This window comes from Chelonia mydas, chromosome 27 (assembly GCF_015237465.2).
Source record: "Chelonia mydas isolate rCheMyd1 chromosome 27, rCheMyd1.pri.v2, whole genome shotgun sequence".
Classification (NCBI taxonomy): Eukaryota; Metazoa; Chordata; order Testudines; family Cheloniidae; genus Chelonia; species Chelonia mydas.
In genome coordinates this window covers 10,699,857-10,725,397 of record NC_057860.1, presented here as the reverse complement: position 1 = coordinate 10,725,397, position 25,541 = coordinate 10,699,857, and the positions used below count along the sequence as shown (strand labels likewise).

The window sequence follows — 25,541 nt, the reverse complement described above, 5'->3', positions numbered from 1 at the left end:
TTGGGGGGGGGGGGGGGGAAGCTCTGCTCTCCAGCGTGCAACCAGCAGCAATCCTGTCCCATGAAACCCTCCACCACTCGGCTACGCACCTAACGATTCGGGGGGGATTTAGGTACATCTTAAATGTTATTTTTCTTCCCCCCCCCCCCCCCCCCCCCCCCCCCCCCCCGGTTGGGGCATGCCCCTGGACGGGCACTATTTGAAGCCTCTAGCCTGGGCACACTGGAGGTGGATTTATTCAGCCAGACAATCAGAGGAAGGTGCCAGCCTGTTAGAAGCGGGCACAGCCTGCCGCTCCGGGCTGCCCCCCATTGCGGGCATGGGCCAGCACCAGCCCTGCCTTGCTTGCCTAACCTGTTTACACTCTGCCAAGCGTGGGTGGCGAAATGTGCGGGTCTGTGCTGGGGGGGAAGCGGGCGGGGGGGGGGTGTGGTGTGGTAGGGGGGTGGTTTGTTTGTTTTTTAAGAAAAAAATCTTTACTTTTGAACATATTTATTGAAACATGTACAGGTTCTCCGTGGGTTTTTTTTTGGCTTAAGAATTTCTTTAAATAAACTGTAAAGCTGTGGCTACCGCACACTCTGTGTGTGTGTGTGTGTGTGTGTGTGTGTGTGTGCGTGTGTGTGCGTGCGCACGCAGCAGGGACACAGACACACCTTGCACTCAGGAGGGGGCCCGTGTACAGAGGCCGGGGGGTGCACCTGGCTGGATGGGACCAGGTGCCACGCCAGCCGTAAGTCTGCTGAGTACTTGACTGCATACAGAGGCTCTGTGTGCGTGTGTGCATGCACACGCGTGTGCATGTAGTTCACCGTGCAGCTGATGTGCAGGGAGCATGTGAGAGAGCGACACACACAGCCATCTCTGTGTGTGTGTGTGCAAGGGGGGGGGGTGCAACTGCCTGGCTGGCTGTGACCATGTGCAACCCCAGCCGTGCTTGAGATGGGCACATGGATGCCTAGGGATGCACTGAGCAGGCTGGGGGGGGGTGTGGGGGTGGGTGTGTGTGTCAATGCCTGAGCACCTGTGGGTGGGGCTGGCTGTTCAGGGCCTGCGGGTGCAAGCGTGCGATGCGCCGGTGAGCGAGAGCCGGCGGGCGGTGACTCGAGGGATGTGACGGCAGGATGGGGAGAGAGCCCAGCGCTTTGGGGGCACCTAGCCAGGCAGGGAGCCTGCACCCCCTCCCAGGACAGATGGGCTCCATTGCGGTTGCAGGCAGCCACCTTCGGGGGTGGCCACACCCCACACAGCACCAAGCTGGTCATCAGGCCTGGCCCCATACTCGGGGTTGCAGCAGCTCGCCGCTCCCCAAGCCCTTGTGCTCATTCACTGACGGGGGGCCGTGCAACACGCCATCCCCTGCTGGGCATGCACCAGGAGCCCGACCTGGCTCCAGCACCTTCCAGATGGGGCTTTCCAAGCACGTTACACCAGTGAATTAGCTCTAGCCAGCCTGGTGAGGAAACTGAGGCAGAGACAAGTGACTTGCATCCAGAGGCAAAATGGGGAACAGAACCCAGGAGACCTCACTTTGACAACCACCCCCGCCCACAACTAACCCCTGGCCCCCACTCTCCTCGCACAGCTGGGACCAGAACCCAGGAGTCCGGGCTGTCGGCTCTAACCCCTAGGCCACATGACTGAATGAAGCCTCCTGCCCCAGATAAGGAGTGTCTGAAACCACTGTGGTGCAGGAAGGAAAGAAGCCCATGGGTGGGCTGGAGGGGACCTGGTTTGCAGAGAGGAAGACCCTCCCCCAACAGGTTGGGAGGGGGGAGAGAGGAAAGGTGGGGGAGTGATGGTGAAGGAGACACTGCATTCAGGCTCTTCGGGATCCTTTATTAGAGGCGTGGAAGGTTTGATCCAACAAAAGGCCAAACCCAGCGCGACCGGGCCTGGAGGGAGGGGGCGGGGTCTGCCCGCCTGCAGGCCGACCCCAAGCCACGCGGGGGATCCCTGCCCCCCATGCTGGCGGGTGAGGGTGTAGGAAGGTGGCGCTCCACGGTGCCCCCTGCGGGTAACTGACCGGAGCGCTCCAGCCCAGGACCGCCTCCCCGCAAGCATTGGTGCCCACGGGGTGCTTTCTGACCCTGCATCCCCTGGCCCCCCAAAAAAGGGAGAGAAAAGGGCTGGCTCAGGCCCTGAGCAGATTTGGGGGCCCCAAGGGGAACAACTCCCAGCTCCCCTGAGGCGAACACGCCATCCCCGGAATAGAGGGGGCTCCGAGGGCTCTACAGACAGTCAGTCATTAACACCCGCATCCCGCCTCGCTCCCAGCTGGGGACACCCCTCACCCATCCGTACAGGCCCTGGGCGAGCCAGGAACTGAACCCGGGAGTCCTGGCTCCCAAAGCTCCTCTGCTCTAACCACTAGACTCCACTCCCATCCTGGAGCTGGGAATGGAACCCAGGAGTCCTGAGGCCAACCATTAGGTAACACAGCCAGCTCAGTTCCTCTCAGGGATTCTCCCATCTCCCGTGCAGACCCTCCCATCTGCCGCTGTTCACCCCGCCCCGGGGCTGAGCTGGGATCCCAATTCAGGCCCCTCTGTGTACAGGTTTGTTTAAATTAATACAAAGAATTTGAAAAATAAAAGCTTCCCCCCCCCCGCCCCCACATTGTGGTGCCCCCCGTGGGGAGGGAAGGCAGAACTAAGTGCATCGGGTTGGCACCCCCCACGGTCCATGAGGTGCCGGCGGGGTGCGGGCTGTCCGGCCAGCAGACAGCAGCGACGGGGCTGGGCTGGGAGCTGGGCGGACCCGGGAAGGGCCAGGACACCTTTCACACGCGGCACCTTCACCCTGTCCACTGGGGGGCACTGCCGAGGCACCCGGGCGAATGTCCCAGCGGACCCCAGAGGGGGCAGCCGGGATCCAGTGCCCTGCCCTCCTTGTACTTGTCCAGCGCGGGGGGGGCCCAGCCCCTGCCCACTAATCCATCTGTGCTTGGGAGGCAGGGGCACAGAGCGCTGGGCAGGGTGGCCCCCGGGACGCCCGCAGCTACCACAGCACGGCTCTGTCCAGGCTGGCGTAGCCGGGCTCCGTCCGCAGCTTCCAGTAGGTGTCGTTGCTGGCCCAGGACTCCTTGCCGCCGGGGTCCGTCTGCCGCCTGCCGAGGAGAGGGGAGGGGGAAGGACATGGTCAGGCGCAGGGGGTCCTGGCCGTGCCGGGGCAGGACTCAGCCCCCCGGGGGGCGCCCCAGAGAGCCGGGCAGACAACGGCGGACCGGGCCTTGCGACTAACCTGGGCCCAGCGTCTGGGCCCAGCGTCCAGGCCCGAACCCCAACTCGCTCCCCGCTCCCCCCCCCCCCACAAATATCCCAAAATATCCCAGGGGCTCCCCCCATTTCTAAGTCCCAAGGCCCCTCCCAGACCGGAGCCCCCTCTCCTGCTCCAGTTTCCTGCGACCACAGTGTGGCTTTGGCATGAGCCAGGACCCAGGGGTGGGGGGGTCCCACAACACCCCTGAGCGGCGCCCAGCCCCCTGGGGACCCGCACGCGGGCCCTGGGGTCCCCTCCTCCGAGCGGGGCAGGGAGGTGGCTCGCAGGCGCGGCCGGGCAGGGAGCCGGTACCTGAAGAAGCGGGCCTGGTGGGAGATGCTGTTCTCCTCCATCACCCTGCGCCGGTCTCTCTGCAGCTGCTCGATCCGGCGCTTCTGGGACTCTGCCGCCTGCACGTTGCCCTCCTCCAGGTACCTGTGTGTGGGCGGGGGAATCACAGCTGCAATGAGCTGTGGGGTCTCAGCTGCACCCCCTCTACCACGTCCCCCCTCCCCTAGGAGATGCGCAAGGACTCAGCCAGCCCGAGCCTGCGAGACCCCACCGGATCAGAAGATGGGGCTGCCTTAGGGAGGGGGGGGGGACCCCGCCCCCGGCGCACTCACCGCTGGTCGGGGCGCAGCCGCGTGTCCGTGGAGGGCAGGAAGCGTTTGAGCTCCGGCGTCAGCTCGTTCAGCTCCAGGGCGAACTGCGTGAAGCCGTAGTTCTTCTCGTGCTCTCGGGGCATGGGGTCTGCGCGGGGGATGATACAGAGCCAGCCTCTGAGCACCCCTCCCACTCCAACCCCCCACCCTCGGAGAGCACCCCTCCCCCGGCCGAGGACAGGCCGGGGCATGAGGCTGGGAGCCGGGATGCTTCCCTCACAGCCCAGACTGGGGTTCCTGCCTGGGCCCCCAAACCTCATGTGCAACGAGGGTAATGGGGTGCAGGGCTATTGCCCACAAGTTCCCTGGGAGATGCTGTCCCTGCAGGGGCCAGCACACCCCCCCCCGTCCCCCAAAGGAGGCCAAAGCTATAGGTGTGATGTCCCAATCCCCTAGAGAAGGCCGATCCCAAAGGGGTGGGGGGCGACTCTCCCTGCAGGGGACGATTTCCCAGTCCCCTATGGAGGGCTGATCCCTATGGGATGGGAAGGTTTGTCCTTGCAGGGGGTGGTTTCCCAGTCCCCTATGGAGGGCCAGACCCTATGGGATGGGAGGTCTGTCGCTGCAGGGGGCGGTTATCCAGTCCCCTATGGAGGGCCGGACCCTATGGGATGGGAGGTCTGTCCCTGCAGGGGGCGGTTATCCAGTCCCCTATGGAGGGCCGATCCCTATGGGATGGGAGGTCTGTCGCTGCAGGGGGCGGTTATCCAGTCCCCTATGGAGGGATGGCCCCTATGGGATGGGAGGTCTGTCCCTGCAGGGGGCGGTTATCCCGTCCCCTATAGAAGGCCGATCCCTCGAGGAAGAAGCCCCCGGTTCTTACTGGGTTTCCAGAGGCACTGGCCAGCCGGGGGCGCGCCGCGGTACAGCCCCTCGTGCCACTTGCCGAAGAGCCGGTGGATCACCTGCCCCCCGCGGCTCAGGACCACTCCCTGCACCTCGTTGACGCTGGAGCCCCAGTAGCGGGCCTGCCGGAGGAGGGGAGGGGTTAGGGGGAGAGAGACACGGGGGGGAGAGAAGGGGGAGAAGGGAGGAGGGGAAGAAATGCCAGGCGGGGGGAAAGGAGGAGTGAACGGGGGGCGGGGGGGGGGAGAAGGAAACGGGGAGGCTGGGAGCAAAGAGAAGATGGGGCAGAAGCTAAAAGGGGGTGAGTGGGAGAGGGAAGGTGGGTCTGACCCACCCCTAAAGGTGTGGGGGCCGAGGAAGGCTGTGGGGCCCAGCCCTGCTCTATGGGGTGGGAGGTATGGGGGCCGAGGGAGGCTGTGGGGCCCGGCCCCGCTCTGTGGGGTGGGAGGTTGGAGGGAAGGCAGGGGGCCGAGGGAGGATGTGGGGCCTGGCCCCGCTCTGTGGGGTGGGAGGCTGGAGGGAAGGCAGGGGGCCGAAGGAGGCTGTGGGGGCTCAGGGAGACGTGGGGCCCGGCCCCGCTCTATGGGGCAGGAGGCTGGAAGCAAGGCAGGGGGCCGAGGGAGGATGTGGGGGCCGAGGGAGGATGTGGGGCTCAGCCCCGCTCTGTGGAGCGGGAGGCTGGAGGGAAGGCCGGGGGCCGAGGGGGGCTGTGGGGGCCAAGGGAGGATGTGGGGGCCGAGGGGAGGATGTGGGGCCCGGCCCTGCTCTGTGGAGCGGGAGACTGGAGGCAAGGCAGGGAGCCGAGGGGGGCTGTGGAGGCGGAGGGAGGATGTGGGACTCAGCCCCACTCTATGGGGCGGGAGGCTGGAGGCAAGGCAGGGGGCCAAGGGGGCAGAGGGGGCTGAAGGAGAATGTGGGGGCCGAGGAAGGATGTGGGGCCCAGCCCTGCTCTGTGGAGCGGGAGGCTGGAGGGAAGGCCGGAGGCTATGGGAGGATGTGGGGGTCGAGGGAGGATGTGGGGCCCAGCCCCGCTCTATGGGGCAGGAGGCTGGAGGCAAGGCAGGGGGCCGAGGGGGGCTGTGGGGGCCGAGGGAGGATGTGGGGCCCGGCCCCGCTCTATGAGGTGGGAGGCTGGAGGGAAGGCAGGGGGCTGAGAAAGGATGTGGGGGCAGAGGGAGGACATGGGGCCCGGCCCCGCTCTGTGGAGCAGGAGGCTGAAGGGAAGGCCGGGGGCCAAGGGGCCCGGCCCCGCTCTATGCGGTGGGAGGCTGGAGGCAAGGCAGGGGGCCGAGGGGGGCTGTGGGGGGCCGAGGGAGGATGTGGGGCCCGGCCCTGCTCTATGAGGTGGGAGGCTGGAGGCAAGGCAGGGGGCTGAGAAAGGATGTGGGGGCAGAGGGAGGACATGGGGCCCAGCCCCGCTCTGTGGAGCAGGAGGCTGGAGGGAAGACCGGGGACCGAGGAGCCCGGCCCCGCTCTATGGGGCGGGGGGCTGGGGGCCGAGGGGCCGGCCCCCCACCTTGCCGAAGGTGATCTTGCAGTGGCAGGTGCTGTCCCTGGTGTTGCGGATCAGGACCTCGCCGTAGTGCTCGATCCAGCGCTGGCCGCTCAGGATGTTGTGGATACAGGACGTCACCTTGTTCCACTCGAAGTGGTCCCCGAACCTTGGCCAGCGAGAGAGACAGTTACTGGGCGCTGGGGGGCAGGGGCCCGGCACCATGGGGGTGGGCAGGGGCTCGCCAGCCCCGGGAGTCACTCACCTGGGCAGCTTGACATTGACGGTCCCCACGGGGATGATCTCCAGGGACTTGCCCCAGAATTTATTTTTCCACTTCATGTCTGGAGGGAGCAGAGAGAGATGGGCGCGCGCTCAGGGCGGTGCTGACCCAAACCCGCGCTCCTGAGCACAGAGGAGCACTCCTCCCACCTGGCTCTGACCACCCCCAGCCCCTAGTCCCGCGTCCCTATGCGCAGAGGGCAGGGAATCCCGCTGCCAGGGCGGTTCTGATCCAGCCCCTGGTCCCGACCCAGCCCCTGGTCCCGCGTCCCTGAGCACAGAGGGCAGGGAATCCCGCTGCCGGGGCGGTTCTGACCCAGCCCCTGGTCCCGACCCAGCCCCTGGTCCCGAGTCCCTGAGCACAGAGGGCAGGGAATCCCGCTACCGGGGCGGTTCTGATCCAGCCCTTGGCCCCGACCCAGCCCCTGGTCCTGTGTCCCTGAGCACAGAGGGCAGGGAATCCCGCTACCGGGGCGGTTCTGACCCAGCCCTGATCCCCTGGTTCTCACCTTGCCAGAAGATGAAGTTGTCTGACTCTGCGTGACAGGCGGAGATGGGCGGGTGGTGGCAAACCTGCAGGCAGTGGGGAGAGAAAGGAAGAGCCATGCCTCACCCAGGCCAGCGTCACGCATCTGTGTCCTCTGTCTGGAGAGCTGAGGCTGGGGGAAGCTGCAATCCCCCCACCTGCTGCACGAGAGCTTTCTCTCCTCTGCAGCCCCCACCCCACCCCCCATCTCCGTTCTCAGCTACGGACACCTCTCCTCTGTGCCCTGGGTGTTCTTCTTGGGGGAGAGAGACAAAATAACGCCTGGCGAATCCCCACCAGCTGCGAGCAGTACGGTGCTCATGACATATGCAGCAGGCAGTTTGGATTCCGCCTAGGAGGCGGCAGGGGGGTCACATCCACTGTCAGTTTGTTACAGTGGCTGACTCCTTGTGTCCCGCCCGCCCCAGCCTGGCCAGCCGGCTTAGTACCTGCTCGCTGATGAAGCGGAAGCCTTTGTCCGGCCGAACGCACTCATACGTCTCACCCAGGACGGGGTTAAAGGGTTTGCTGCCCGCACGGTAATAGGTGGAGGCGTAGGCAGAGACAGCAAAGGCAGCGACGCAGACCTAGTGGGGGAAGAGAGTCACTGGGGCCTGGTCCATATCTGGCCGTAACACCCATGCTCCAGGGCAGGTGGTGCTGTGGGCAGGGCTAAGAGGGTGGAGGGGCAGCTACAGGGAGAAACGTGTTCCACTCATGTAATGGAGGTGGGACCATGCGGAAAGGACTATGAATGGGTGGAACTCCCTGCTGCAGGGCGAACGGATTAGACATTTCTAGGAATGAGGACAAATGGCTGCGGAAGGAGCTGCCCAGGCCTTCGACCCTCATGCTTCAGGGCCTGAGCCGGAGGGGTCAGGAAGGAACGTGGCCAGCCGGCCAGCCCAGGAACCCCCCGCAGCAACGGGCTAGGCCGAAGAAGGGCCCCTCCGAGAACTGGTCTGTTCCGGTGAGAGCGGGGCAGAGGGCTTGGGGGGAGGATCAGAGGCGGGGGGGGCCGTACCAGGCGCTCGCAGGGGTCGGCGCAGCGGCTGGCGGCGTCCAGCAGGCCGCTGTACTCCAGCTCCTCGCAGAGCCGCTGCAGGGTGTTGAGCGGCTCGTTGAGCTGCACCGGCATGGACACCTTGGACAGGTCCTTGCCCACGTTGTTGCGCAGGATGTTCCACAGGCTGATGTCGCCGGCGGGGACGCTGGGGGCCGGCAGGCAGCTCCGGCGCGGGAGCCGCGCGGGCACCAGCACGGGCAGGGGCGGGGGAGCCGGCAGCGCCCCCCCGCCCGTCTCGGACGCGCAGGGGGCCGGCCCGCCGTCCGCCCCGCCTCGGCCTGCTGGGGGCGGGTGGGGGCAGTCAACTGGGTCCTCCCCCCAGCCATCGGCCCCCCTCCCCGCAGCCATCACCCCCCCCCCCCGAGCCTGTCCCCTTCCCCGCCCCCCAGCCACCACCCCCAGCTTCTCCCCCTACCCATCGGCCCCCCTAGCCCGGCCCCCTCCTTGCAGCCATGCGCCCCCCAGCCCGTCCCCCTCCTTCAGCTGTTGCCCCCCAGCTTCTCCCCCTCCCCCAAACCTTCCCCCAGCCAACAACCCCCAACCCTCCCCCAGCCATCAGCCCCCCCCAGCTTGTCCCCCTCCCCACAGCCATCACTCCCTAACCTCCCCCCAGCCATCAGCCCCCAAGCCTGTCCCCCTCCCCCTAGCCATCACCCCCTAACCTCCCCCCAGCCATCAGCCCCCCAGCCATCGGTCCCCAACCTCTCCCCCTCCCCCCAGCCATCACCCCAACCTCCCCGCAGCCACCAGCCCCCCCAACATCTCCCCCTCCTCAATGCCCTCCACATCATCCAGCACCTCTCCCAACCCCTGGTGATCCCCCCCCGCCAATACCTCTCTGGAGGCGCCCGTCCCCCCCAGCCTCATCGGAGAGGCTGTTGGTGGCCTCGCTGAGGCAGGACTCGTCGTCCGAGGCCTGGAGGGGCAGAAAGGTCAGAGGCCGGGTTGGCAACGATGGGACTGGAACTGGCGCAGGGCGCCGGGAGCTGGGGAGCCGGGGGGAGGGGGGGGGGGCGTGGGGAGGCCGAGGGCTGCATGGATGGGAGGGAGGGTTAAAGCACAAACACCCCCGCTCCCCCTAGAGCCGGTGGGGCAAAATCCCCCACCCTCGGAGCCAGCTGGGGAGCAGCCCCCAGGCTCTGGAGAATTGGGGGGGGGGGAGAGGGCCGTGTACTGGCCCCCAGGTGCATTTGGCTGCTACCCCACTCCAAATTTGGGAGCCTGGTTCAACCTAAGCTCCTGGGAGCCAGAATCCCCCTGCCCCAAAGCACAGACAGGGCAGGAGGGGGCTGTCTAGACTCCGGGCCCTGCGCCCCCCCACTAGACGCAGGCAGGGAGGTGGCTAGAATCTAGGAAGCGGGGTCATCTGGGAGCTGGGGGTTCAGTCGCGGAAGACCCAAGATCGGGGTGGGGGTTTCAGGGGGGTAGCGGAGAGGGGGTTCCAAGGGGGAGAAGTGGGGGGTGGGGGAGAGGCAGAGAGCGGGAGCTGGAGGGTGGTTTCTACGGATAATGGTTCTAATGCACCAAGGTCGCGTCTACACGAGACACAAATAAAAGCTCATGAGGATGATTTGGGGGGCTGGGGGGGAAGGGGCTTCTCGGCCAGCGGCTGGGCCAGGGCGGAGAGGAGGACGGAAGAGAGAGAACAGAGAGAGGCCAAATGAGTGCGACAAAACCCAAACCCAGCCAAGGAAAGGAAAGCAGCAAACAAAGCCGGCCCAGGGCTTTTGCATGGGATGGCTTCCTCTAGCCCCACCCACTTTTCTTAGTCCCTCCCCCTTCTCTTAGCCCCGCCCCCAGGGTCCTTCGGGATGTCTAAACTTTGTGACCCTGACGGCCACGCCGGCACCTTGTGTGTGCGCGCGTGTGTGTGGACATGTGTCCTTGTGTGGCTGTTGTGAGGAGACACCTATGCACATGTGGGGACAGCTGTGTGTGCCCACGTACAGGACCACCGCGGTCAGCCGGCCCCCACGTCAGCGTTGGTGTGTCGACCCCGCTGAGACCCCTGGAGCTACTGACAGGACCCCCCGAGGGAACTGATAAGACGCCTGACGCAGCCCGGGCAGCAGGGCCCTGGGATCAGGTGCAGGACAGCCCTGCAGCGGGGATCCCCCCCCCAGCCCGGCCCCTCACCTCGTTCTCGGAGGAGCTGGCGGACAGGAAGACCTCGCAGGCGTCGAAGAACTCGGTGTGCGAGTCGGAGAGCGAGACGATGCTGCGGTTGGACAGCTGCTGCTCCCGCCCCTTGGCCAGGTGGGCCCCAGGCTGCGAGGGGGCAGAAGGGGACGGTCACCGTAACCCTTCGCTGACAGCGCACGGGCTATGCCAGGTGGCACCTGGGGGGCCTCGGTCCCCCATGGCAGGGGCAGGTTTGACCCCCCCCCCAGGGAACCAGGAGCAGCAGGACTGGCTAGAAGGGGCAGCGCTGGACCCAGGCCCGACTGGGAGAGACACCCCACCCGCCCCCCAGGGGACTGGACAGCCATCTGCAGGTCGATTCGGTGCTGCATGCCTCCATCGATGGCCCCCAGCAGCGACCCACAGGCACGCCCCCCCCCCCCCCCCGCCCCTTGTTCACTCCCCTCCCTCCCCGTCCCCGAGGGCGCCTGACCTCGTCTGGGTGGAGCGAGGTGAACGAGTCCAGCGTGGCGTCGGAGGAGATGGAGAGGGAGTGGAAACGCTGCAGATACTCCACATGGTCCGGGTTCTGCGAGGGAGCCTGGGCCGGGAGGAGACAAGGGAACGCTGAGGGGGGGGCCGCTCCCGGGAGCATGTCCCTTCCTTCCTCCCTCCCACCCCCACATTCGCGATGGCCTGGCCCAGCACCCCCTCCAGGGCACCTCCTGCACGCCCTGGGGCGCGGGGCCACCTGGCACCTGCCGGGCTCTGCTGATCACGGGTGGCACAGTGTAGCCTTCCCCCCCAGGGCCGCCCTGCTGACGCTCCATAACCAGAGAGCCACCCAACGGTCCATACTTCCAGTCGCTACAGCCCCGTGCAGGATTCGAACCCAGGACCCAGAGCTTCTCCGTCTCGTTAGCTAGCGGGACCTCCATGCTGGCGGGTGCCTGGGGGAGGTGGAGCGGGAGCGCAGGATCTCCCCCCCCGGGGGACTCCCGCTCCGGTCTGGAGCCCGGCAAACTGCAGCCGAACTGGGACGATGACCGCCAGCGCCAGGGTCTTTGTCTCCCTATAGCAGCTGCAGTGGGCAAGGCGAGGCGGCTGCTTCCCCGGGCCTCGTCCGTCAGCTCAAGCAGAGCGACCGGGTTCAGTTCCCCGCTCATGACCCATCCAGGTGGCCGGGACGCCGGCAGCCCGCGGGCAAAGCTGGGATCGGCCCGCGGCTCCCTGGCCAGGCGCACCTGGGGCCTTACCCCAGCCACGGCTGCGTTCCTGGCGCTGCCCGCCCGGCGTTGCAAATCCAGCGCCCGCCGCATCTCCTGGAGGCGATTCCTCTCCACGGTCAGCACGGCCAGCACGCTGCTGAGGGACCCGTGCACTAGAGACAGGGGCAGGGGGGACAAGGTCAGGCTGTCCCCCACATTCACCTGGTGCTGAGCTTTCATAGAATCATAGAATCTCAGGGTTGGAAGGGACCTCAGGAGGTCATCTAGTCCAACCCCCTGCTCAAAGCAGGACCAATCCCCAATTTTTGCCCCAGATCCCTAAATGGCCCCCTCAAGGATTGAACTCACAACCCTGGGTTTAGCAGGCCAGTGCTCAAACCACTGAGCTATCCCCGTGGAGGGAGCTTTGTCTCCCCCCAGTGGCTGGACCAGGTAAAGCGCTTTGCGCATCTCCCCAGACGGCGGCGATCCCACGGGGGGCGGGGTCCTTTCGCTCAAAGCAAAGCAGCTTGTGCCCTCAGAGCAGCAGGCCCCATGTCCTGTCCCCACGGCTGACCCTGCCCCCCACTCCCAACCCATCCCACCTTTCTGGGCCAGGATCCAGAAGCTCCGCGGCAGCTGGCTGTACTCCGGGGGGAGGCTGAAGGCTGGCTGGCTCTGGCTTGACTCCAGGTAGCGCGAGAGGTTGGGGACGGAGCCGTGCAGGCGGCCCACCTGTGGGGGCGCGGAGCGGGGGAGGGAAGGGTTAGATCCCCACGGAGCACCCCCTTTCATACGTCAGCCTGATTTCTGACCCCCCGCAAGGGGCTTCGTGCCGTTCTCAGAGACGCCCCCCCCCAACACTCCAGCCCCTAGGCCGCGCTTCTGCGGGGAATCTGGCTTGCGTGGGGATCTCCCTGGAAGCCCTGACTCTGCTCTGCATGGGATCTGGGCTCTCGAGGCCACACCTTGGGGGTCTCATGCTGTGGCCTCCTCCAGCCCCCTCATTCGCCAGGGGCCTCCCTCTCCTATGGTCAGCTCCAGCCTCCCTCTACCCTTCGAACCCAGCACGGCATGGGTCTGGGGAAAGTCGAATCAGCAAGGCCCTCCCCCCCACAAAGCACAGCCCCGCTCACCCTGCCGATGGTGTCGTCTTTGGCAAAGCTCTGGGTGCACCAGATCCTGGTGGTTCGCTTCCCCTTTTTGGGTCTCTCTGCAGCTGCTGAGGTCTGTAACCAAGAGAGAGCGTGAGACCCCCCTGGCAAGAGGGGAAGGAACCATGGATGGGGGGGGCCGAGGGGCAGACTCAGGTGACAGGGCTGTGATGCCATAGCCAGTGGCACGCAGGGATCGCTCGCTGAGTGTGAAATGCAGCCACCTCTAGGGTGAAGCACGGGGCCCAATTAACAACCACGCTGCACCTGGCTAGTGAATCGGCATCCCCACTGCCCTGCCCCACCCGCTGCCAACAGCCCATGGGAAGCTCAGATTCATGCCACCTATGTGGATGGCTTTGCACCTAGGACCCTGCGTAGAGCCCATCACCATGGATTCAGGGCACGATCCCTCCCCTGGGCTCCCCTTTGTGATCTGGGGTCTTCTCCGCTCTCAGCAATACGGACACTGATCTCAGCACTGCCCCTGGCTGCCCTGCAGGGTATCCCTAGAGAGCCAGCACCGCCCTACAGGAAGGATCCATCCCCCCTATTCCAGCCCTCACACCACCCCCAGTCACCTGGCTGTTGGAGATGAGGGGCGCGGACGGGATGCGGTGCAGGGTCTCCAGGGTCTGGAGCATCTTGTTCAGCTCCTGCAGCTTCCCCTGGCACTCGGAGAGCTCTGAGATGGGCGGGCAGATGGGGGCCGGGTACAGAGAGAAGCAGGGAAGCAGCCACAGTGAACAAGAGCAAGTGGGTGCCACACTCCCCACCCCCATCGCTCGGGGAGGGGGACGGGGCACCTAAAGGGCCCTTCAGGTCGGGTGCCACAGCCCCCCGAATTCCACACCCCAGCCCCAGCCTTCCCACCCCTCTCACCTGCCGAGCACTGATCCAGCCCCTCGCTGTCCTTCAGCCAGGCGTTCACCTTGTCCCGGGGGCTGCTCAGCGCGGACAGGGCTGGGGCGCCATCCAACGGCAGGACGCGGTTCCAGGAGCCATAGCCCTGGGGGAGACAGGGGTAGGGGTTAAGGGAGCCCCCAGGGGAAGACTCTGTCCATAGGGGGAGGGCGAGGCCCGGACGCCTGGGTTCCATCTCCCAAAGGGGCAGAGTCTCCCATGACCACCCCACCCTCACACGCACCCCGCAGATGGGAGCCCCCAGTCCCATCCCATGTTCCCAAAGCAGATGGGCAGCGCTCACCTGGGCGGGGGGCAGGACTCGCCCGGCCGGGGCCCCCGTGGGCGCAGGGCACTTGGGCTTCTCCGCCCGGCGGTGGGAACACAGCTTGTCCACCCAGCTGTCAAAGAGCTCTTGGGATTTGATCTGCAGGAGGGGGAGATCCCAGAGAGTTGGGGGGGGGGGGCAGATGGGACGGTGTGACCCACCCCCCGTAGACATCCCCACTCCACAGCCCCGGCCTCCCACCACCCACTCCCGCTCTCCCCATCCCGTCTCCTCCCTCCCCCACCCGCTCTCCCCGTGCCCAGGCCGAGCTCCGGGACCTTGAGGTGGTAAATGTTCTCCTCCGTGTCCAGGTCCACGCGCTGCGCTTTCCTGTTGATGGACATGACGGACAGACAGACGTCGATGGAGCCGTGCAGCTTGCCCTTGAGGACCTGGAAGGGGCGGGGTTGCAGGCCCAGGTCAGCTGGGGCGCGAGCGGGCACCGGGCAGTGCCCGGGCACGTGGGATTCCACCCCTGCGTCTCAGTGTGCCGCCCCGCCCACCTCACCCCACCTGGATCGGGGGAAGAAAGGTCCCCAGTGAGAGACCCCTTCCTAACCAGTCCCACTTGGGGCAGGGGGATGGTGGTGAAATGGGGGTGCGATCCATAGGGTCCTTGCAAGCCGTCTCCAGCACCCGTCCCCCAGGCAGACTGATCCTGGCCCCCGGCCAGCCCCGTGATTGCCCAGAGGCCAGGACAGGCACCCAGCCCTGTGCCATACTCACATCCTGGCGCGTTGTGGCGTATTTCAGGATCCCCTCCTCCAGCACGAAGTATCTCTGTGGGAGGAAGAGGAGAAGGAAACAAGGCTGAAGGAGGGAGGAGAGGGCGGGGACGCCGGGGGCAGAGGGCAGCCTGATCTGCCCCCAGGAGCCCTGCTCACGCGCTGGATTCAAGGCACCTAGAGGATGCAAAACACCTTCCAAATGACATCCAGGAATCGCTTCTGGAGTGGAGTGCAGGACACAGTTAACAGCCACACTGCCCACGGATGGCTCACAGAGCCGCGAAATGCAGCCAGGCCTGGGCTGGAAGCTATTTAACAACGTGTGGCAGTTTAGGACAGGAAGTGAAGGAGGACCGTGAAGCTGCAGAGGGAAATCCCCTGGAGGCAGAACGTAACCACCCTATCTGGGAGCTGACCAAGGAAACCAGGGTCAACAAACGCCCCAGCGTTAGCCAGATACCCCCCATCCCTGGGCTCTGTAATGATGCAGGCAGGGCCTTGCTGGGGCATTCGATCAGCACCGGCGTGGGGAAGAGCGCCTCCTGCTGGGGCAATGCCCCGAGTTTCCTTTCGCAGTCCCCCAGCTGCACTGCAAGGAGACAGTGATGTGACAGCGGGGTGCCGGGTTGTGGAAGGGGGGTGGTTTTCTATCCCCCCCCTTCGCCTTCTCACCTTGTGCCAGCCCTTCAGGGGCCACTTCCTCTTCTTCAGCAGGTAGCCCTCGTGCCGCTCCAGCTCCTGGCCGGGCCCGATCCTGCCCCGGGGCTCGTCCACCACCTCCCAGCACTCGGAGCCCTGCAGCACACGGGTGGGGGGTCTGATTGGGAACGGACAGGCCACAACACTGCCCACCTCCGGGCGCCGAGGGAGGTAACAAGTTTTATAGCAACCCCTGCGCTGCTCCCTTAGTGCCCCGGGACGCATGTTCCTTGGCGTGATGGACCATGATCTCTCTCTATCTCGCACACACACCGCCCAGGGCTGTGGGGGCACCAGCGCCGTTCGGCACTAGGAAACGGCCGTGCCGTACTGCGGGTGGGGACAGCAGGGGGCTGGGTTCCCCGTCGGACCTCTTCCCAGTCCCTGCCTTTGCTCCAGCTTAACGCAACACGGGCCCAGGAGAACATCCCTGGCTCCCAAGTCACTGATGGGTGGCGTCAGACCCCTGGTGCAAACAGGCCTCCTCTCTGGCTGGCCCCGCTTTTTGGGGGCCGGGCAGCCGGTTCTGGGGCGAGGTCTCCAGCCCTCCTCTTGCCCGTCCCCCCTGCCAGGGATCTCTGGAGAGGAGGCTCCCCGGCCTAGTCCTGGTCCCGGGGGCAGGGGAGGGTCTGGTGGGAGCATTGGCGAGAGGGAGGGGAGATGCCGGACCTGGTGGGCGCTGCTGTGCTTGGAAGACACGATGCTGTTGGACCTGGACGGCGCCGGTGCCCTCCGGGGGGAGGCCGGCTCCTTCTCGTGGCTGCCCATGGCTGGGGGCTCCCTCTCATCAACAGGACGGCCCTCGGTGTCAGGCCAACACCTTCATCGCCAGCTCGGAGCCCTCCTGCGGGGAGAGAAACCAAACCCCGGCTTGTTACGGCCTGGGAGCGGTGGCGCCGCGGCGACATTGTGACCCGCTTCCTGGAGCTGCCGCTCCCATGAGAATGACAGGCAGGTTCCGAGGGGGGGGCAGACATCTCGATCCCGACCTGCAGCCCCCCTGCTATTCCAGCCCTCGAACCCCGCCCAGCTCTACCGATGCACCTCGCTCCCAGCCCGCAGCCCCCTTCTGTTCCGGTCCAGTTCTGGAATTTGGCCTGGACGCTGGAGCGAACACCCTGGCACTTACAAGAAAGGCCACGGGATCTCTAACACCTCCACGGACAAGGGGCTATTTGCAAATTTCTCATCCCGCTCGCACAGGGCTCCTCAGAGTGGACGCTAAACCAGATGCAGGATCTCGCCTTCAGAGTTTAGCCAGTCAGGGGCAGACCCCGGCGCCTTCCCTTCTGCCTCAGTCTCATCTTGCTAAGAAGTGGGAACTCTGGACCTCTGGCCAGGGAAGCACGTACCCCACTGTACACAGACCTTTACCTCGCACATCCCGCATGAACAACGATCGCCCCTACAGCCCCCCCAGGACTTTTATTTTGCAAGCAGGAGCCTTACCAAGGCTGGCTTTGGGCTAAAAGCCAGCTTATTCCCATGGAGACCACCAGATCCAGACAGTACTGTGTGGCCAAGCCAGCTCTGATCCGCTCAGCTCAGGGGTACGTGCAGTGTCACCTGACTGCATTCGTGGGGCCAGATCCCCAGCTGGGGTAAATCAAAACAGTGCCACAGAGGCAGATTTACAGCCGCTGAGGATCCGGCCCTTTGGCTTTTCTTTTTTGCTCAGAAATGCAAGCAAGAGCTCCGGGGGGCTTCGCTCTCCGTTGGAACGTCGGATCACAGGAGCTGGACACAGAAGAGACCCTTTCGGTCCCGGCAGGCTTGTTCCTGACAACACATTTTCCTGCGCCTCTGTCCTGTCTAGCTTTAAGGGTCCCTGGGGACAAAGCTTCTCCCACTTCCCTTGGCAGACTTTTCCACAGCCCTAAGAGATCTCACCGCGATACAGAAGGCTCTTGAGAAGCTGCATCTGCTTGGCACACCGTCTGTAAGCTGCAGCATAGCAAAGGAGCACCAGGGCTAGGGGTAGCTGCCTCAGGGAGATGCCGTTAGCTTATGGAAGTGTCTCCATGGTAGGAGGCATGGAGCAGAAGGCTCTTCTAACTAGCGGAGACCACTGTGGAGAATACCCGGCAGGCCCCGGGGTGCACAAAGCTCTGCAAATACCCTGGTGCAAAGGAAAGAGAGCCAGAATAGTGAGAGGCCAGTAGGGATCCATCCGGAACTCTTTAATGACCTGAAAATCAAAAAGGGAATCCCACAAAGAGTAGGATCAGCTTCTACCCTCTCCTCTTTAGTAGGATCTACTGCCTAGTGGGATGTGGACACATTGCTAAGGATGAATATAAACGAATGGCCCAGGTGCAAAGGCACAAGGTGAGTTACACTTAGCTAGAAGCATAAAAGAGGTTCTATAAATACATTAGGAGCAAGAGAAAGACAAAGGAAAGTGAAGGTCCTCTCCTTAGCAGGGAAGGGAAGCTAATAATGGATGTTGACATCAAGAAGGCGGAGGTGTTTAATACCTATTTTGCTTCAGTCTTCACTACAAAGATTAATTCTGACCAGATGCTTAACACAATTAACATTAACAAGGGGGAAGAAACTGAAGCCAGAAGAAGGAAAGAATGGGTTAAAGAACATTTAGGCAGGTTAGATGTATTCAAGTCAGCAGGGCCTGATGAAATTCACACCACGCTACTTAAGGAACTAGCTGAATCAAGCTTGGAAATGTGAGAAAATATCTTTGCAAACTCGAGGAGGACAGGTCAGGTGCCAGAGGATTAGCGAGGGCAAACACAGGACCTATCCTGAAAAGGGGTAATAAAGAGGACCTGGGGAATTATTGACCCATCAGTCCAACTTGATACTGGAGCAAACAAGTCAGTTTGTAAGCATCTTGAGGATCACAGGGTAATAAGGACTAGCCAGCATGGATTTGACAAGAACAAATCATGCCAAACCAATCTAATTTCCTTCTTTCACAAGGTTACTGGCCTAGGCATGGGCGAAACAGTAGAAGTGATCTAGCCTGGTTTTAATAGGGCTTTTGACACAGTCCCATAGCACATTCTCATAAGCAAACTAGGTGCCCTCACCCACTGCTGGGGGTGCTAGGCAGGCAAACTCCAATCCCAGGCCCTAGGCATTGGCCAGACTGGGGAGAAACGTGGATTCTATCATCCCCCGTCCCGACCTGCCCGTGGCAGGAGGGACTCTGCACTGCTTGCAAAGCATCCACTTGTCCCAGCTCATCCACAGCCCGTCAGGAGTCGTCAGCTGGTAGAGGGCCCAAGGATCACGTAACAATATATGGCCACCTTGGAGAGCCAGGATTTGAACCCTGGATGTCCCTTTGCACTAGCCCACCATTGGGAGAGCAGTCGCAGGTTCCTTCCACCCCAGCAGTGGGCCCGGCCACTAGAGGGCGAACTCTCTCCCACACACACACACTTCAGGGCTGAACAGGAGAGGGGCTTGTGCACACGATGGGCGAGCCCGGGGAGCAAGCAGAAGACGAGAGGGGTTTGCGGGCGAGCGGGAGAGGACGCCCCAGTGAGGGTCCGATCTGGGCATTGTCTCTCTCCCCTCCCACCCCCCTTTTCAGGCCGGGAGCTTTCGTCTCCTCTGCCTCTCCCCTCCCCACGAGGCAGGACACAAGTGTCTAGAGCAGCGATACTCAGACCTCAGGGGTTCAGGAGCCAAATTAACATTACCCAAAAGAGCCACGGCCGTGGGAATTCATGGCTTCATTTCCTACTTCGATACATAATTCTCACAGCAAGATAGACTGACCAGGTGGTCTACAATGGGTTAACAACAGAGGAAAAGCATCTGGATTGGTTAAGAGCCTGCCTCTGAAGGAGGATCAGAGGTGGCCGGTGACCCTGTCTTCGCTGCCCGGCTGGCGTGTCCCGCTGACTTGCTCAGGGTCAGACTGGTTGCCAGATTTGGAGTTTGTACGGGATTTCCCACCCCCCCAGCCCGAGTAGATTGGCAGGGACCTCATGGGGTGGATTCTCCTTCCTCTGCAGCACGGGACACCGGGCTCCTGCTGGGATCACCTGGGCATATCACACCTGATCAACTCCCTGCCACGGCAGGGGCCTTGGGCACAGCCGGCACGAACCCTGCGACCAACCCTGCAGAGGCCCCGCAGTCTCTGCCGAGGCAGGTTAGTCTCCTGAGGATTGAAATGCTTTCGTCGAGCTGAAGTCTCTGGATTTAACACAGGAGGAACATTAATGGCCTGTAGCTATACGGCGGGCCAGAGTAGGGGATGGAATAGCCCCTTCTGGCCGTATGAAATGACAGGGTGCGATGCCGCGCACGAGCATACAGGTCCGTAGGAACGGCCACGCCGGGTCACACCAACGGGCCATCGAGCCCACTTCCGACAGTGGCCAATGCCAGGTGCTTCAGAGGGAGCACACAGAACAGGGCGATTATCGAGTGATCTATCCCCTGTCGTCCAGTCCCAGCTTCTGGCAGTCAGAGGCTATGGGACACCCAGAGCATGGGGTTGCGTCCCCTATCCATCTTGGCTAATGGCCACTGATGGACCTGTCCTCCATGAACAGATCTCATTCTTTTTGGAGCCCCGTTCTAGTTTTGGCCTTCACAACATCCCCTGGCAGTGAGTTCCACAGGTTGACTGTCCATCCATCACTGACATCCCCCGTTCCCCATGTCTCTGCCTCCTCACCCCTCATCCTCAGAAGAGGACGGCAGGTGTCTCCACTCACCGGAGAGCTAGGAATCTCCCATCTGCTACTCCCCATCACCCTCCTGCTCCCCAGGAAGCCATGACCCAGGGCCCCTGGCAGCTGGCAGGATCCCTGCTAACAACCCCGGGGGAGGCCAAGGGGGGACCTGGGGAGGAAGCAGGTGTGGTGACATTGAGGGAACATGGTGGGGGAGGGGAATCTTAGCACCTGGCCCTCCCTGTCCTTCCCCTTTGCACCCTCCCTTGGCAAACAAAACTTTGTATTTCTGCAGAGGGGGGTTGCGTGGGTGGGAGTTCTACACCTTGCCTGTCCCTGATGCTATGACAACAGGGTCATTCACAAGCCTCAGGAAAGTTTAACTCTTTCGGCACTGGGCCTTTCCCAGCTTCCCCATCAGCTCATAGGCCTCTGTGTTTATACCGTTTGCACGCAGAGATCTGGGGAATATACTATAGATGGGGGGGAGGGGGAAGGGGAACTGAGGCACAGAGCGGGGAAGCGACCTGCCCAAGATCACACAGCAAGTGGGCGGTGGGGGAGTTAGAAACAGAATCCAGGGTCCTGAGTCTTGTCCCCCAGCATGAGCCACTACACACAGTACGTCCTTCCCAGAGCTGAAACAGAACCCAGGTGTCCTGACTCCCAGCTCTACAGCCGCCCCTCCCAAAGTCGGGAAAGGAACCCAGGAGTCCTAACTCAAAGTCCCCTGCTACGACCCCTGCAGCGCGCGCTGCCCCCGAGGAAAGCTGAAGACAGTGTTCCAAATCCCCCCAGAATAAGCCCACAACGGGGAGTAGGAAGGAAACAAAGGCAGCAAATGTGTGCCCTGGACCACACTGTGGGTGCCACAAACGCCCCCTTGGGAAGGATGGGGACGGGGACTTGCTGGATGGACTGAACAGGTCCCTCCAACACTTCTGAGGACCTAGGGCCAAACTCTCCACCCACCCTGGGATCCTGCCTCCTCCAGCAGCTCCAAGCCCAGGCCAGGGCCTCTCAGCCATCTCTCCAGGACACTGCGTTCTGCCCCCTCTGATCATCCCTGACACCCACATCAGCCGACTCCCTCCACCTCCCAGCCCCGGGAAGCACCAGCTGGAATGCCAGGCACAGCCCAGCCCCCCACGATTGCCTGCTGCCCCCTCCGCCCCACACAGAGAGCTGCCATGGCCCCAGACCTCCACCCCTCCTCGCCATCTCTCCTGGCCCACCACTCTTCACTCCTCCACCCTGCTCCCTTCCCACAACCTCCTCTCGCCACTTTCAGTTCGATACTGGGAAGCAGCCTGAGACATGGGTCAGGGTCTGTTTGCATGATAGCAGCACCTGCACATAATAAGAGGCAGTCCCTGCCCCACAGAGCTCACTGGCTGAATAGACAAGGGTGGGAGGGGAAACTGAGGCACGGAGCAGGGCTGTGACTTCCCCAGGGTCCCACAGCAAGTCAGTGGCAGAGCTGGGAACAGAGCCCAGCAGTCCCTGACTCCCACTGAAGTCAACAGCTGAGTCTCCTAACCAGAGGGTATGGGCATCAGGGGGGCCAACACCTACCTTCCCCCCCCCCACACCCCAAAATATCTCCTGACAACATTCACATTTTCTCCAGCTTTTATACCAACTGAAATCTCAATCACCCAGACCCAGCACACACTGATCACAAACCCAGATGCAACTCAAACTGGAGGGAAACTGACATTTTCCGAGCAAATTTCTGTTCACTAAATTACTTTTTTAATGTGATCTACCACGTGAAACATAAAAAGGAGAGTAAATACATATATAGCACAGCGACTGGCTCAGCACGGTCCTGGTCCCTGACTAGGGCTCTTTGGTGCTTTGAAAATGCAAATAATAATTATATATACAAACACCCACCCATGGTCTACATTCAGATGACAGGCTAAAAAGTACAGAAGTTTCAGGCAGTGAGTCTAATGGTTAGAGCAGGAGACTGGGACCCAAGACTCCTGGGTGCCAGTCCTGGCTCTGGGAAGCAGTGGGGTCTAGTGCTTAGAGCAGGGGGCCCAAGGAACTCCTGGGTTCTAATCCCAACTCTGGAAGGAGAGTGTGTTTAGTGATTAGAGCAGGGGTGTCTTGGAACCAGGACTATTAGGTGCTACTCCCAGCTTTGCCACTAACCCACTGTCTCACCCCAGGCAAGTCGCTCCCATTCCCCCGTGCCTCAGTTTCCCCCATCTGAAATGGGGATAACGATACTGACCCACCTCAGATGGGATTTTGAGTCTTAACTCCCCAACACACACGAAGCACTTTGAGATCCCCGAGTAGAAAATGCTGGAGAAGGGCCCAGCGTCACTCCTACTCCGGGTGGAGAAAAACCCGCTAAGAGTTATTTTGGCTTCTCTTCCAACGACAAGTGCAACTTCCCCTCGACAGCTAATTACCTGGGAGCTGCCAGGCAGCTGGGTTCAGAGTGCAAACTCTATCCTCCCAACTACCCTGCCCATTCTGCTTCTTCAGCATTTCCTGCACGTGGCCGGCGGTGACTCAGTACCGATGCAGGCAGCTCATGAGGGCAGATCCCCTTCTTTACCCTCCTACCTTGGGTGACCTACTGATAATCTGTGAATGAAGCTCTAGAGACTGGCACAGCGACGGTGTGCGAAGCTAGCACCCCAGCGATAGCCTTAAGGCCTGTCCAGCCATGCTGCCACCTGATCTGACAGCCACCCCCAAACTCCAGCCTGAACCCCACTGCCCTCCCCCATTGAAGATGTGCCCCATTGATTTTACTGCCTCTCGGTTTATGGGGGAGCGGTTACCACAGGCCACAAAGCCCGGAGTGCCTGGCTCCGTACAGGCAGAGGGAAGGGGTGTTGGAGTCAGGAAACAGGTGCTGTGTTGGGGGTGTGCAAAGATGAGGGGAGGAGGTGGAAAGGGTTTAAGGGCAGCGGGGGCATGGAAAGGTCCCTTTGGAGTTGCAAAACGAGGCTGAACCTGAAAACGCGAGACTAGACCTAGGGCTTTGGTTCCGGGACTAGGCACAGACCAGGTTTGCCAAGTGGGTGCTGAAGGCCCGGATTGCGAGTGCCGAGTGCTGGCCCCGAGCTGCTCTGAAAATCTGCCCCCCCCCCACTGCCTTGCCGTTCCAATCTATCATCCCCTCAGGGCCAGGACCGTCTCTTAGCCTGGGTTTGGACAGTGCCCGGCACTGGGTGCTGCTGTCGCACAAACGGCCACAAGGCACGTGTGAATGAACCAGAGGAGGCGTGCTCCACGGGGAGGCCCCATCTCCCTCCGCTCACTGCAAATTTCCGCCATGCCTGCCGCCTCAATCTGCGTACCCACTCGGGTGTCACTCACCGCCGCTGCTAAAAATACCCGAGATGCCTACGGTGCTTTTCACCCCAGAGGGCTTTGCCAATGCGCCCAAAGGAAGCGTCTGAGCGTCGCGTCACCCAGGCCCTCTGAAATGCAGTCGCTTCTGGGGTGGAACGCAGCGGCTGCTCTACAGCCACGCTGAGCCCCAGGTTTAGGACAGGAAGGGAAGGAGACGGCTGTACCCGAGTGAAACTGGGGGAGGAATTTAAGGAGGCAGAATGCAATCACAGTTACACTTGGGCTGGACAGCAGGGCAACAGCCCGGCCCAATCAAACAGCTAAGAATTGTCCCTTTGCATTTTCAAAACACTGTCTAATCCTCCTTTAGGGCACTTCAGCCAGTGTCGCTACCCCAGTTTACAGATGGGGGAAACTGAGGCAGGAGGGGGGGAAAAAGTGACTTTCCCACGGCCATTCAGCAAGTAAGTGGCAGAACCAGGAACAGAACCCGAGGCGTCCTGGCTGCCGGTCCCCCGCGCTAACCCCGAAGCCGGCCCTGCCTTCCCGGAGCTGAGAATAGAACCCAGGCGTCCTGGCTGCCGGTCCCCGGCTGCCCTCACCGGGGACAGCGCCCAGCACACCGGCGTCCCTGCTCCGGGACGGGGGCGGCCAGGCGCTACCACCCCCGCAACTTGCCTATTGCACCCCCAGAGCCGGGAGCAGACCCCCCCAGAGCCCCTCCCTGGAGCGGCCAGGAGGTGGGACGGACAGACAGACAGACAGACAGACAGGACCCCCCCGCCCGTGCCCAGCCCCTCAGCCCCCCACCCCCGAGCCCGGGCAGCTGCTGAACCCCAGCCGGGGGGGGGCGGATCCCAGCCCTCCCCCGCCCAGGCCCGGAGCCAGGGGGGCGCGGCCGGCCCCTTACCTAGACGTGCGGGGCCATCCCCAGCCCCGCAGCGGCCCCGCCGCCGGCGCCCGGCCGCATCCCTGCCCCGCGCCGCCGCGGCTGGCGGCAGGAAGCCGGAACACGGAAGAAAGCGGCCGCGGGTCCCTCGCCCCTAATCCCCGATGGCTCCTGCCGCGGCTCGGCTCGGCTCTGCCCCCCTGCTCCGTGGAGGACTCGGGAGAGAGGCGTTGGACCGGAACGGGCTCGGTCCAGACCTCGCCCGGTCCAGCCTCCCCAGGCAGGGTCCTGTTCGCCGAGCGGGCGCTGCCCGGGCCGGCCGGGGAGGTCTCTCGGGCTGAGCGCCCCTGCCGGAGCGGGGACGGCCGCAGAGGCTCCGCCACAACCGGCCCAAACCCGCCCCTGGGGCAACGTGGCGTCAAGGGGGAACCCACCCCAACCCTGTCCCCTCTGGGCCAGGACCCGCTCACCAGGGCGGACCCCCACACCCCGCCCTCTGGGCAGTACCAGCCCAACAGGCTGGACCCAAAACCAGGGTGTCACCTGGGGTAGCAACTGGTTTCAGAGGGGCAGCTGTGTTAGTCTGTATCAGCAAAAACAAAGAGGCGTCCTTGTGGCACCTGAGAGAGGAACACATTTATTTGGGCATCTGGTGGAGTGGGTTTTAGCCCACGATAGCTTATGCCCAAATAAATGCCTTCGTCTCTAAGGAGCCACAAGGGATGAACAGAACGGCTTGTCGGTTGCTCCATATTGATTGGCAGGACAAGATCAGCAAAGAGGATCCTTGTGGCTGACCCCACCAACCACCTCCATCAACGCTGGTTCGGTCTGAGTGGCTGTCTTGATAGAGACGTGTTATTAGCATGCAAGAACAAAGGGCATTTGCCCAGGACGGCCCCTGCAGGGCCGGTGACCACATGGGCACCACAAGCTTCAGTGGCCTAAGATCGCCAGCAAGAGACATAGCCACAGAAGAGTTGGCCAGATCATGTGAAGGACCTCGCTAGAGCTGAGCTGGGCTGGCACTCTATCTGCACAGAGGCTGCGTCCCTTTTGGACTTGTCATGCTGGTCACCCTCATCATGGTTTCAGATTGTCCCACGATTAACATAGCCTCCTAACACCCCAGTGGGGTAGGAATTGGGAAGGATAACTAACACACACACACACACACTCAAACCTCTGCCAATTTTACACAGTGGGAATTGAGGCTCAGCTGTCAAGTGACTTCCCAAGGCCACTGAAAACTATGGCAGAGACAGGAATCGACTTCCACTTTAGTGCTTTAACCACATAGTCCTCCACCCTCTTTCTTCTCCCACTGGCACAATAGCTCCAGAGTCAAGTCTTGCACGCTGACAATGCTCAGCTGTTTAACTCTCGGGACTCCTGGC

At 62.7% G+C, this 25,541-nt stretch overlaps 1 protein-coding gene across 3 annotated transcripts; it reads right to left on the bottom strand.

Annotated features, from left to right (window-relative positions):
* Positions 1-148: 148 nt before the first annotated feature.
* Positions 149-24,408, bottom strand: OSBPL7 (oxysterol binding protein like 7). 3 transcript variants are annotated; one of them, XR_006287663.1, is made up of 24 exons: positions 24,166-24,408; positions 15,946-16,120; positions 15,250-15,372; positions 14,576-14,629; positions 14,128-14,241; positions 13,826-13,948; positions 13,501-13,627; positions 13,200-13,303; positions 12,601-12,693; positions 12,070-12,199; positions 11,513-11,637; positions 10,750-10,857; positions 10,272-10,403; positions 8,970-9,051; positions 8,094-8,416; positions 7,519-7,656; positions 7,053-7,116; positions 6,527-6,605; positions 6,286-6,430; positions 4,747-4,891; positions 3,885-4,011; positions 3,574-3,696; positions 2,950-3,109; positions 149-2,916 (listed from the first exon to the last, which is right to left on the bottom strand). XR_006287663.1 is itself a non-coding variant. In XM_037887091.2 (23 exons), the coding sequence occupies exons 2-23, from the start codon at positions 16,042-16,044 to the stop codon at positions 3,001-3,003; spliced, it is 2,667 nt and encodes an 888-aa protein (XP_037743019.1). In that variant the 5' UTR covers positions 16,045-16,120; positions 24,166-24,407; the 3' UTR covers positions 149-3,000. The 3 variants fall into 3 exon arrangements, 2 of the variants coding, with proteins under 2 accessions (XP_037743019.1, XP_037743020.1); XM_037887091.2 differs by having other exon boundaries at positions 149-3,109; positions 24,166-24,407; XM_037887092.2 differs by having other exon boundaries at positions 149-3,109; positions 8,094-8,413; positions 24,166-24,407.
* Positions 24,409-25,541: the final 1,133 nt, after the last annotated feature.